General features: G+C 43.3%; 1 protein-coding gene across 1 annotated transcript in view; it reads left to right on the top strand.

Annotated features, from left to right (window-relative positions):
• Nucleotides 1–12,017, top strand: part of BCAS3 (BCAS3 microtubule associated cell migration factor) — a 357,048-nt gene that overhangs the window by 332,036 nt on the left and 12,995 nt on the right. The window contains 2 exon segments of the mRNA XM_040532922.1: nucleotides 1,804–1,971; nucleotides 9,024–9,089. Of these exon segments, the coding sequence (XP_040388856.1) occupies nucleotides 1,804–1,971; nucleotides 9,024–9,089 (234 nt within the window).

The raw sequence follows: 12,017 nt of genomic DNA, 5'->3' as shown, positions 1-12,017 counted from the left end.
CAAAAAAGACCAAATTTCGCTTTTCCTCCTGCAGTTAGGATAGTTGACAACGTGGAAATGTTGCAGAGACCGAAACATAATAGAAATTACTTAGCCTCCTCACTGCATTTTCTCAAACAAGCTTCAAGAACCCTTGCCTTAAAACAAATAAGTAGACTGAAGTAACCTTATAAATCCAAAGACCCATTAAAAAGTTGAAATATTTGGTCATTCCTCCTCTCGGTTCAAACTGGGATTCATCCAGAGTTCAAGTGCGTGTATCACACAAGAGCCATGGTCCCATTTTGTAGAGGTCCATTTTAGTGTTGATGGTTTTCTAGTGCCAGGAATCTACTCTGCAGCCAGGCAAAGAGATAAATCAAAGTTGTGCGCGCTGATGAAATTCAGGAGCCAGAAGTCACCATTGCAGCCCATATAAATCCCTGAATGCCAGCCCTTGTGCTTTTGTCCATGCCATTAGAGTTCAAAATTATCTGCCCCTCTTTGCTGATGTATGGATTAACCGGCTGCCCGAGTGTTTACTAACGGTTATCACCCAGTACTTTGGACGTTATCAGAGGAAGGGACGCCTGCCGCAGGGCTTGGTCTCTCACCCTTTCTATTACCACCTGTCAGTGGCAGAGAGTGTGCTGTGAAGCTGTACAGTCACAGAGTACAAGTGTAGATAGTTTCTGACGGCTGATCAAAGGGGAAAACCAAAGGCCTGATAACAAGGACGTGTTTCATGTACTTTTAACTTTGAGAAACATTGGCATTTGCATTTTTTCCCCTCTGCAGGCTGGCAGAAACCAGGCACAATAAATGCTGCATATTCAGTTACCTAATAGTTGAGTAAATGGTATGTGCTTGAAGCAACAAAGCATAACTGTAATCTTGTTCCAAGTGGGAATGATTTAAGTAAGCCTTTGCAGAAGACTTGCTGTATAATAAAGTAGAATAATTTTAATTTGTACTTTGAAGTGATCTTGAATTCAGAATCTAATCTTTGTATTCAGCAGAACATCGTATACTGTTGTGAATGAGGTAATAACTGTAAGCTAAGGAATTACTTTCAGTATCTTTTGTAGGTACGTGCACTCTGTCATCATAGCCAGCATCCTCAGCAAAGCACTGCTGATGAAAGAGTCTCTGTTAGCTCAAGTTGCAGGTAAAATTTCACCGTACAGGGACAGAAAATCCACATATCTAGGCTGGAAGAAGGGCTCACTTTTTTCCTTCAGTAAACGTACTTTGAACACAAAGCAGAAAGTAAGCAAGCTGTCCTTTTCTCACCAGCATATCACACTGTTGCACTTCCCTGCACAAGAGCAGGAAAGGTACACTAGCTGCAGTTTGTGGCCAGTAGCAAGGACAAAACAATGTGACTGTTTCCATTGTCCAGGATGGAGAAGGGGAGGGAGTGCTCAACAGCAAAGCAGTGAAAGGCAAATCGACTTTAAAACTAATTTCCGGTCCTCTAACGTACTTAATAACCTGTGCAGGTTTTTTAATGTTACAGTTCCTGATTGTTTTGTCACTTATATCAGTGTCATTACGCTGATTTCAGCAAAGCCTCTCCCAGCTCTCACTAGTGTGAGACCAGACTTGGGTCTGTATTTCTAATTTAACATTTTTGCATAAAGCTGCTAAGTACCTGGGCCTCTCTGCTTGCTCCTACTGTGCTATTAACGCCAACGTTTCAACTAATGTGCTAAAATTAGCTTTTCAGGAGCTCAAAATGCAAGGCCTTCTTTCTTTCAAATGTAATAAATGATATCATATGGTCCCAGGCTCTCCCGAACATCTCCCGTTTGTTTGTTGAAGGTGCCTTTGACCGGAGCGTGACCTTGCTGGAGGTGTGTGGGAGCTGGCCCGAGAACTTCGGTCTCCGCCACATGTCTTCCATGGAGCACACTGACGAGGGCCTCCGGGAGCGCCTGGCCGATGCGATGTGCGAATCCCCCAGCAGGGACATAGTGGGATCAGGAACAGGTACAAAGAAGAGGTGTGATCAGAGATCACGTACATCTCACCCAATGGTGATTTTTATTTTTTATTTTTATTTTTTAAGTTTTGCTTCTCCTTTCCTCTGCACACTACCTCTGTGATTAATCAACTTTTATGGGGGTCTCACTTAGTGTGAGAAAAGTCATTTTTAAAAAGAAAATATCGGTAGGTCACATAAACATAGTCAGGGAAGCCTAAAGCAACTCGAAGAAAAATGCTGGCTTTTGAAGCTCCCTTACCATAGTACTGTGATAAGGACTTTCATCCCTTCCCTGCCAACTCGGGAGCATCTGAGTCTATGTGCAGATTGCTGCCCTTGCCCACACTGATCCAAACAATGTCATAATCACACACATCCTAATTTTGTGTCCTGAATAGAGCCACTGTGAAACGCTGGTTCTATAATCCAAATTAATCTATCTTCATCAGTGTCCATTATATTGATAAATTATATCATCTGTTTAAGTAAATGGAATAGCACGTCAGAGATTATGCTGCTCAGAAGGGGCCCAGTGCTAGGAGATGTTCAGAAATGTTAAAGCTCAGTTATTGTGGTTTTATTGTCTCCCATTAATTTTGGCTTGCTTTAAAAACGCCTTCTAGTAAAAGGTCTAGGCCCATCTTTGATCTGTGCATCATTTGTGTTGCGACCAGCAGCTAATAGGCATGGTCACTTCTAACATCAGCTGCCAGCTCACTTGTCACTCTTCTGGCAAGATGCCTGGGAAGGAAAAAAGGAGGAACTTGAGCAGTAACACAGGGGTATGTCAGCCTAGTGGCATTACAGAAACGTTGCAGAGAGTAGAAGCTGCTCTTCCTTTCACTGTGGTCCTCGTATTGCTGAGGGCCTTGTGCTGCTCTGAGCTCTCCCAGCTCTGTGCCTCCCCAGCTAGAAAAGAGTTGAGCACTTTCCCATCAGGGCTTGCCCCCGTGCTTTGCAGAAGGGTTATTACAGAGCAGGTAAGCTGCAGCAGGTCACCACGCTGTTACTACCTCCCACCAGCTGGAGGAGAAGGTTGAAAATCAGCAGCTTAAGCTCCTTTATGTAGGTACAAGTAGCAATAACCAAGCTGCCAAATGGTGCAGAAGCACCTTTCATACCCCAACTTGCCATCTCTCAAACTGTCTTTCCTCTGATTTGCTACTCCTGAAAAAAGTGGAGTCATGGGATGACTTGAGACTCAGTATTAACAGAAAGAGGTTGGCTGAACACTAAGTAAGAGTCTCGGTTACAGATCTGGTGCAAATTTTCAGCAGTTTATTGCCTTGGACAAGCCTCTTAACATGCCCATGACTGCTGCATCACTGCAATGGGGATAGAGATGCCTCACATTGCAGGGGCGGAGTTTGATAAGCTCGTGTTTGCAAAGGGCAGTGAAGATGGAAAAACAGGCTGTGAAAATGCAAAAACACACTTATTTCATCAATTATTGACCCATACTGTGACAGAATGAACTTTGGAACTTCGGTTCACTTTCTCGGATGGGTCAGCTCTCCTCATGTGCTTCAGAGGAAAGATGAAGGGAATAATTTCTCTGAAAGCTGAAGCCATCTAGACATGCCGTGTTGAGGTGACTCACTGTCCCAGAGCCTTTATATTATACTGTAAACGAAGAACTTTGTCACAGTCAGAGAGTTTATATTTTCTTTCCATTTTCACCAGCTGATACCAGTGAGTGCCGACTTCTTTGCCATAAGGTTAGGCTCAAAACGCTTCAGGTGTAAAGACAGAAGGGGACTATTTCCAGAGACACCATCACTCAGCAAAAATGTATCCAAAGAGATTTCTCCCTGCTTTTACTCTAGACCCATAAATCTTCATCGTGAGTGTAAGATAGATGCCATCTCAAAGCAGCAAATCTAAGCACTATCACACAGTAGTGAGTAACATGAGCGTTGACCCAGCCCACCCCATCCCACTAGCCTGCTCACACTGTCATTGTGCTCTGTGTTTTTCTGCCTGTCGTGGGATTCTCTCTATCACTTACATACTTTATTCTCAGGATTTGGACATGTGATGACTCGGTGCAGCAGAGAAAACCTAGTGATAAGGCTGTGAACTCTGATGCCCTTTCCACTTCCATCCCCTAACAGCTCTTGAACTGTTCTTCTTACCAGATGCCCATAAAAAGTCCTCTCCTACTCAAATGATACCTGGAAAACTGCTCTTGCCTAGGGAGTCGACCAGTGCTTGCTACAACATGCGTGGCTGCACTCACGGCAGGCTGCCAGCCAGCCATTTGTCAAACTGCGGATCACGTTAAAGCTCTAGCATCTGTCTGCTGGTTAATAAATGGGAAAAGATAAGTTTGGAGGTACATTACCAATGCTTCAAAGAAGAGGCATCTTTGTTGGCTCGTAACAAGTAGGATAGTTTTAACTTCCCCCCCCCAAACCACTTACATCTTAACAAACCCAGGCTGAATTGAATTCATCTTTGAAAAACATTGTTTTCTAGGCTAGCTCTTCCTTCCTTGGATTCCCTTCCACTCCCTCATCTCAATGAAATGATAGCAAGGAGCTTAGCAGAAAAGACACCATAAATTTGCTTGTTGATAGTTGATTTCTATGTTGGTGCTGTTTCCAAAGACAGTAATTATAATTCTGCATTGGACTCAAATTATGTAATTTATAAACCTCACTCTAATAATCCTAAAATGACTTACTTTAGCTTGAAGTCACGCATACCTTTAACCCTTGTCTGTGCTCTTTTAATTCTTTTTAAGTCCTTAAGCACATTTTACAGATTTAATGAAATTTATAAAGTCTTTTTTAAACCAAAACATGCAACAATGAAATTTCTAACTCTGAATGTGGAGGTATGTGCCTGTGTAATGCTCATGTCCACAACGTGGACAAAGAAAAAATGGGCAGTAGATGGACAGTGAGACTTTATCAAAGTGCTCAACTGGGCCTGACATGCACTTAATGGCAAGAGATAAATAGATTCTTTTAATACCTTAACTGTTAGGACATAGCTGACACATAGATTTATATAGTAATCAGGGCTGATATGCGAAAGTAGTGCAGAGGAAGCGCATGCTCATAGTACACAGACCACTTTGGGAAGTAGATACTAATGGTATCTTTGTTCCTTACCTACCTCATTGCATTGCAAAGCTGGGTTAGCAACACCTCACTTGTTCAGTGGTTCAAGGTAGTGGCAGTGGCAGAAATCACCTGAAAGTTGGTTGTGTAGGAAACGTCAAAGTGGAGGACAAGAAAATCATGAGGAATAATGCAGCCTTTGCAAAGAAGGGGAATTAGATGGCCTGATGGGTCTTGTCCATCTCTGACTCCGGCTGGTTGCCAAGGGCTGTCGGACAGTGGATGGGAGAAGAACCAGGTCTGGAAAATGACCCCCCAAAAATCTACTTTCCTTCTGACCTAAATGATAACTCCAGTCATCCAGCTAGTTGACTTGATTGGGAAACCAGCTTTTCTCCTTGTTATCCAATTATCCAGACGACCCATGTCTATCTTAAGTGGAGTCTGCTGTACATAAGCTGTCAGCCTAAATACACATTTAATTCCAAAGAAGGCGTAAATTGGCAAAGATGCAAAAAGATGTTTTTGCTGTTTCAGTTTCTGTCAAATTCTAACTGAAAAAAAAAAATGGAAGGTCTGCTCACAGAAATTTAGTGGTCAATGACCTCTCTTCCTTGCAAAGCTTTGTTTTCAAGCAGCTACAGTATTTACATTTTCAATATAGTTTCTAAGTATGTGCTGGAGCTTCACATTGCATTTTCAAAACAAAAGCAAAGCTAGTATTGTGATTTATGAAACTGTGACAAATCTCTCTGACTCACTCAAACTGTACACACACAAATTGCCAGCCCAGGCTAGAACTCTTTCCCTCCAAAATACTGTAATCAGTAAATGCTCTGATTTATGTAGTCCTTCAACAAGTACATTTTTTAAGCTTTCAAATGCACTTTGGTCATTTCTAGGCATAATATTGAAAAGCAGTCTGTAATATGAAGCCAAGCCTCTACAGTCTAGTTGAGAGGATGTGTTCTGAAATACACCAATAGAAGACAATTTCTGTGACCCCAATTTCTATGCCATAGGAGTTCATGTGCTGAACTCCACGAGTCAGATTCCTCTTGCGCTCCCCGCCTGTTACTTCTAGGCTGAGGAGGGCACAAGCACCGTGCTGCTGATGTGGTTTCTTCCCTCAGAGATATAGCATGGGATGATCTGCGTACATCCCGGGTATCCAAATTCATTAGGCCCCCAACCACATCCACCTAAAATGTAAGCTGGCCTTAAAGAAAACCAGCAGATCTGCCAGTCAGCCCCATAAAGGAGTTACTGACTCCAGAGCAGTAAAAGGGAGCATGAAACCTTGCAGCTGTGCATGTACAGCCCTAAGAAGAAATACTCTCTACTCTGGGGAGTTCATCCCAGCATCTCCTGCTGCTTCAACCTGGGTGAAAGGTCTAGCTCCGTGTTAAATCTAGGTACAGCCTCACGCTCGCCCGTCACTTGGTTTAGCAAATCAAAACCCATTCTCTACATCTCTTCAGGTTTATTACTATAAAGCACATAGCACAGTGACAGCACAGTAGATTTATTCTTCAGGAGACTAACACAACACACAAGTTTCCAAGGGAGAACTGTCAGTATATAAAATAAGTAAGTATCACTGTTCAGGTTACTCTGTCAAGGTAAGCAATATGCTGGTGCAACTGTCAGACCCCTGTTTTTTCTTCCAGAAGGAGCTTGGCGGATGCAGTGCCCCAGGAGTCAGGGCTGCAGTGGAAATGCAGGATGCAGCGTGCAGGAGAAGATCCCTGTTCATGCCCATCTGCTGCATCCTCTCTCTTACCATTTCTTTGGCTGCCTGAATATTGCACTTATATTCATATCTGATTCACTTTGACAAATCATACCCAAATCCACACGGCTGCTATGTTTTATAAGTGGTGGAACTGTTCTGGGGATATTCAAGAGTAGGATTTCATTTTGTGGGTGTGTATCCTTTTTTTTTAATCCATCATGAAATCCAGTACTTTATGATGGCTCAGTTTATACTGCAGTTTATGGAGCAAAATAACATCTTTTCTCTATCTATTCCTGTTTCAGGAATACTTAAGAACTTACACTAGGAGCCTATATTAAAAACTGCAGAGCACCCCACAGATTTTGCATCTCAGAACCCTTGTTATTAGTTCTGAACAGGGAAAGATGCAATTACGGCACCATTGTGGTCAATAAAACCCATGAGTTTTGAAGAGTTGCTATAGAATTTAAAGCAAGGTCTTTAAATCCCTTTATAAAGTTTCAGTTAAACAACAGAAAAAAATCTCATTTTCTCTCAAAACTCCTGCACACTCTGTCAGCTACCAGCAGTGGAAAGTCAGTGGCAGCAGAGGTGCGAACGCAGCAGAGCCCTGCACAGGCCTGGGTAGGAACCTTCTGGATTCCTTCCAAATGTCATCAGCAAACTCATAATGCAATGAAGGAAGCTCATAAGTTGAAGCAAACTCTAACCTTATTAATGGGGTGTAAGTAAGAGGAGCTAATTAGAGGTGCTGTTAGGGGATAGCCCGTCCGAGGCGCTGGGATCCGTGTTTAGGCCCGTTTGGCTTCTGGCCTCCACACAAGGCCGAGCGCTGCATCTGGCTGTCAGATGGTTACCGCGGCCTGAGCCTCACACGGGTCTTGACACCTCTGAGCTTAGCAAGGGGAAGATTTTGAAATATTTATGTGAAATTTGTGGTTTGGGTCTAAACGTGAAGTTCATGATGAGCAGTGAAGTCACGTGGTCTCCTGCGTGCCTGCCTCAGGTTGGATGGGAGGGAGAAAGAGCAGGGGCCTGCTGGTCCTGCGCAAGAAAAACCCTTCCAAAAGAGAAAACATCAGTGATCCTAAACAGTGTTGAGAGATGAGCAGCCACGTGAACATAAATGTACCTGTGCATTTAGTTTCAGGAATAGGATTAGCCCTGTATAGACTCAGAGCTTCGATTGGTACCTTTCCTTCCTTCCTTTCTCCTTTTCCTTTCTCTTCCTTTTAATTTTTCTAAGATTTTTTCCGCTCTCTCTCCTCAACTGGTCTTAATCCTGACTTGGTCATGGGGTCTAGGAATACAAGAACACAGATCAATTGGTTTTCCCTCTGAAGAGCATTTCTGCAAAGAGATTTCTGCATAGGTTCAGTGCAAAATCAGCTCGGGCAGCAAACACACTGGCATATCAAATAACATTGATGCTAAAAGCAGCCTTTGAACTTTCAGAATATTTATGCCAGGGTCAGAGATTAAATTACCCCCTCAATTAAGTCTAAGAGCTCAATGTTCTTCCTACAAAAGGTTTATTTGGATGATACTCTTAAAAAAAATGAAAATCCAGGGCTCTTTAGGAGCCGCCATTTTTGAAGTGCTGGGGAAGAAGAGCAGCGTTCACAGTGCACACATTTTAACGTGGTTACACGAGTCATTTCTCACGTGCAAGATGCAGCAGCACGGCCGCCCCGCACAGGAAGCATGCGTGTGTCTGGCCAGTGCAGCCATCCTGCTGAGGGCATTGAGCCCTAAAGCCTGGGCTTCTCTTTCTCTTCAGCCCTGCCCAAAACACAGCAGCCCCACCCAGCAGCCCGCCAGACCCACCAAGTGCATTTTAACTCCCAAACTGTTCGTCAGGTCTCCAGACCTGGACTGTTTTCCACTTCTCAGCCTGGGCTGGGGCAGCCAGCCGCACCAAGCGGGCCCTTCCCTCAGAACCGAACAACCGGCTGGGGCTTTCAGTGGAATTTCTTCCAGGTCAGACATTGCTTAAGGGGGAGGGGGGATGAATGCTGTAACCACAAATGTCTCTGGTGTGAATTTAGGTTCACTGCTGCTCATAGAAAAAGCCTGCTGATGTTTCTAAAGGGCGTACTGATACTAAGAGACAATTCTGACTTTCTACCATTTGCTAACAAGTTGGTCAACTGCATTTACTTACTATCAATTGTGGTGTGGGGAGATTCCTTTTCTCTTTCTTCTTATTAAATCAAGACACTTTTTAAGAAATATTTTATTTTTGATACAGAAACAGCCGGTGAAGTAGCAGTAAAAAACATCACCACAAAGAGGCACATGGCTTTGAAATGTTTTGGTATGTAACATAACTGTATTGTTCTCAGGTCTTAACTTTTGCACAAAGAGTGTTTCTCCTTGTTTTAAAAGCAAACCCTCTGTCATTTTTCAAAGGGTTACACACATAACCTGGTTGTAGAGGAACAAAACTCAAAAAATATCTAAGTGTTTCAAATCATTTCACAAATAACATTGTTCTATTTCTCCCCTTAAATGAACAAGAGTTTCTTTGATTTTTTTTTAAGTCAAATTTAGGATTCTGCTGTTCAGAGCAGAGAGGTCACAAGGCCCTAATGTATTTAGCATTGACTGCCCTCTCTTGTAGTGCGTCTATTAGTCAGTAATTTGATTTGTACCTATTCATTTGCAGTCCCTGCAGGAGCTCTGAGCTGGCCCCAAGTATAATTGGTGCTGTCTCTATTTTTACATCATTAGATTAGCCCCGACTCCTGGCCACTTGTTGTCTGCGCTTGTCTGTCCATTTATACAACCTAATGTAACACAAAATTCATTACTGATCACATTACTTTCAACTCTGAAGCCAGCTTTGTGATAAACATTTTGTTAACCCTTTCTTGCCAGCACACAGACCTGGAGGATAAATGCACTTTCCCTTTGCAGAAAAATCAATATCATAATAAAACAAAGTGCAGTCACATTTCTAGATTTGTCATTCCTCCTGGAGAAAGAAATGGGGAGAAACATATATGAGATGACTAAATGATGTCTGCATCCAGGCATCTCAGGGTGCTGTATATGAAATGAGCTCAGCAGTGTCCTTTCTACTAGAATATAAAGAAGCGACACAAGATAGGGCCAGCACTCAATTCAAAACTTAATTTCTTACTCATTGTTCTGCAAGTGTTTTAGCTCTTCTGTGCAGGCTATAATCAGGTTATGACATTATTGGAACTGGACATTTTTCTTCCAGTGCTTTGTCTCCAAGTAGTTAACAGAGAAACAATTCCCCTTCTCCTTAGAGATTTGTTATTATGTTGGGTTTTGGTTTGGTTTGGTTTGTGGTTTTTCTTCGTAATGATTTAGCAAATTAATTTTCCTACTGCAATACTCCGGCATTTCACAGGAAAATGTGAAGCTCCCTTCTGTCTAGCTTGGTTTTGCTCACATTTGATTGTTTTGCTGAGTACCTTGTAAAGCATTAGGCTTTTTGCATCACAGAGGCTTCTGCTATTGATTTCAACAGGAACAAGAGGACAGCCACAGCCACGGTAGGTATTCATTTAGGCCTGATTCTGCAAAGGGCTCAGCATCCTAACAGCACTGTTTGCAATATCACGCACATGAGGTGATGCTTGCTATTCAGAGAAATGTATTTTGGTGCATGCAAAAGCTGTTGATTTTTAACAGTTTTCTAAATTGATTTTCTGTTTGTACAGCTTGGCGTGGAAGTCCGTTGGTTTGAGTTTTCTAAATATTTAGAAACATTTCTCAATGTTTATTAAATGTTCCCTTTAAAAGCCAGAGTTCTGAGGCATGTCCCACACTGAGTAATCCTGCACTGAGCAGGGTGCAGGCGGCGAAACAGCCGTATAGGATTTTTCCATCTCTAATTTCTATAATTACCTTGTTATTCCTTTTGGAGTCTTCACATGGTATTTTTATGTAGCATACAGCTTATGGCAAGCATATATTTCTTAGTAAGAGCCCTCATCTCCTACCATTTGAAACAGGACTGGTATTTTTACAGCTGTTTTGTGAGCCCAAACTTGTTGCAGCTGCTGACGTGATGGCAGAATAAAGATGAGGCAGTTCCTCTCTGTCCTCCCAAACCCAGCAGACCCAGAGAACCTTTCAGAGCGAGGCTGGGGGTATTTCACTAATTTTTATGGGAATTATTGTAGTTGTGTGCAGCACTGGCTGGCGCTTGGTCCTAAAGCCTAGCCAGGGGAAGGTGCATGTCTCCGCTCAGCTCAGCTGCTGCCTTTGTGCCCCTCGGTGTCTGCTTCAATTTTGTCATCTGAGCGCTGGGGATGCCAAAGTGACCTGAAGTCACTGTACGTGCTACTCCCGTGACCTCAAGTTGCAGATGAGCCACAGACATGGTCGTGACGCGGGGCACACTGCGCTGGGAGGTGTGCGCCAGGCGGGCTGCCTGACCCCAGCTGGGGTCCCACTGTCCTGGATGGTTAGCCTAACTCTGCTCCCCTTTCTGTTGCTATATAGTGCAGATCTGCCACACGTCTGGCATTAACTCTTTGAAGGTTTGAGCAGTTCGTTATCTTAAAATGACACACGGCCAATCTGCCGACTCCCCTTCCTGCCAGTGTTGAGCATTAACATCACGCTGATGCCGAGGGCATCTCCTGTTCCTTTGATTTTGAAGGGAAGATGGCCAAAGTCATTGCAAAGCTCTCATAAACTATGCATTGCCCTCATCAGGGGAGACAGGAGAGGAGGCTGGAGAATGGAAAACCATTTATGCAATAAATTGTTAAGTAGTTGAGCTGTTAAATGAACACTTCTTATTAGAGAGATACAATGAAGTATGAGTCACCAGACAGCAAAACACACATTAACACAGCAAAATTCCCATCAATAAATGGCAGGTCAAAAGCTGAAGCAATTAAAATGTTCCAGCCTGAGCCAGCCCTTCGGCCCTGCAGCTTTTAGTCCTGTCAGTCGCAGAGGCCCTGGATCTGCTCCTCATGCTTGGCTTCAGGAGGCAGAAGTCCTTCGATGGGCCCCTGAAGTGCCACCTCCGCAACTTTGAAGGCCTGCTTCCATCCGTTCGGATGCCCTATCATTTCCTGTCATCATACTGCAGTCTGCAGTCCTGCCATCGCCTCTTGTCACCCCCCTGCATTTCTCTAACAGAATATCAGACAAACGGTAACCTGATTTTTGTGATAATCTAGCCTTGCCATCCACGTTGGAGTCTAAGGATATCAGGGTTTGGGGCCGTATCCTTGCTTAACAGCTATGTTGT

This window comes from Cygnus olor, chromosome 20, assembly GCF_009769625.2.
Source record: "Cygnus olor isolate bCygOlo1 chromosome 20, bCygOlo1.pri.v2, whole genome shotgun sequence".
NCBI lineage: Eukaryota > Metazoa > Chordata > Aves > Anseriformes > Anatidae > Cygnus > Cygnus olor.
This window is presented reverse-complemented; position numbering and strand designations above follow the sequence as displayed.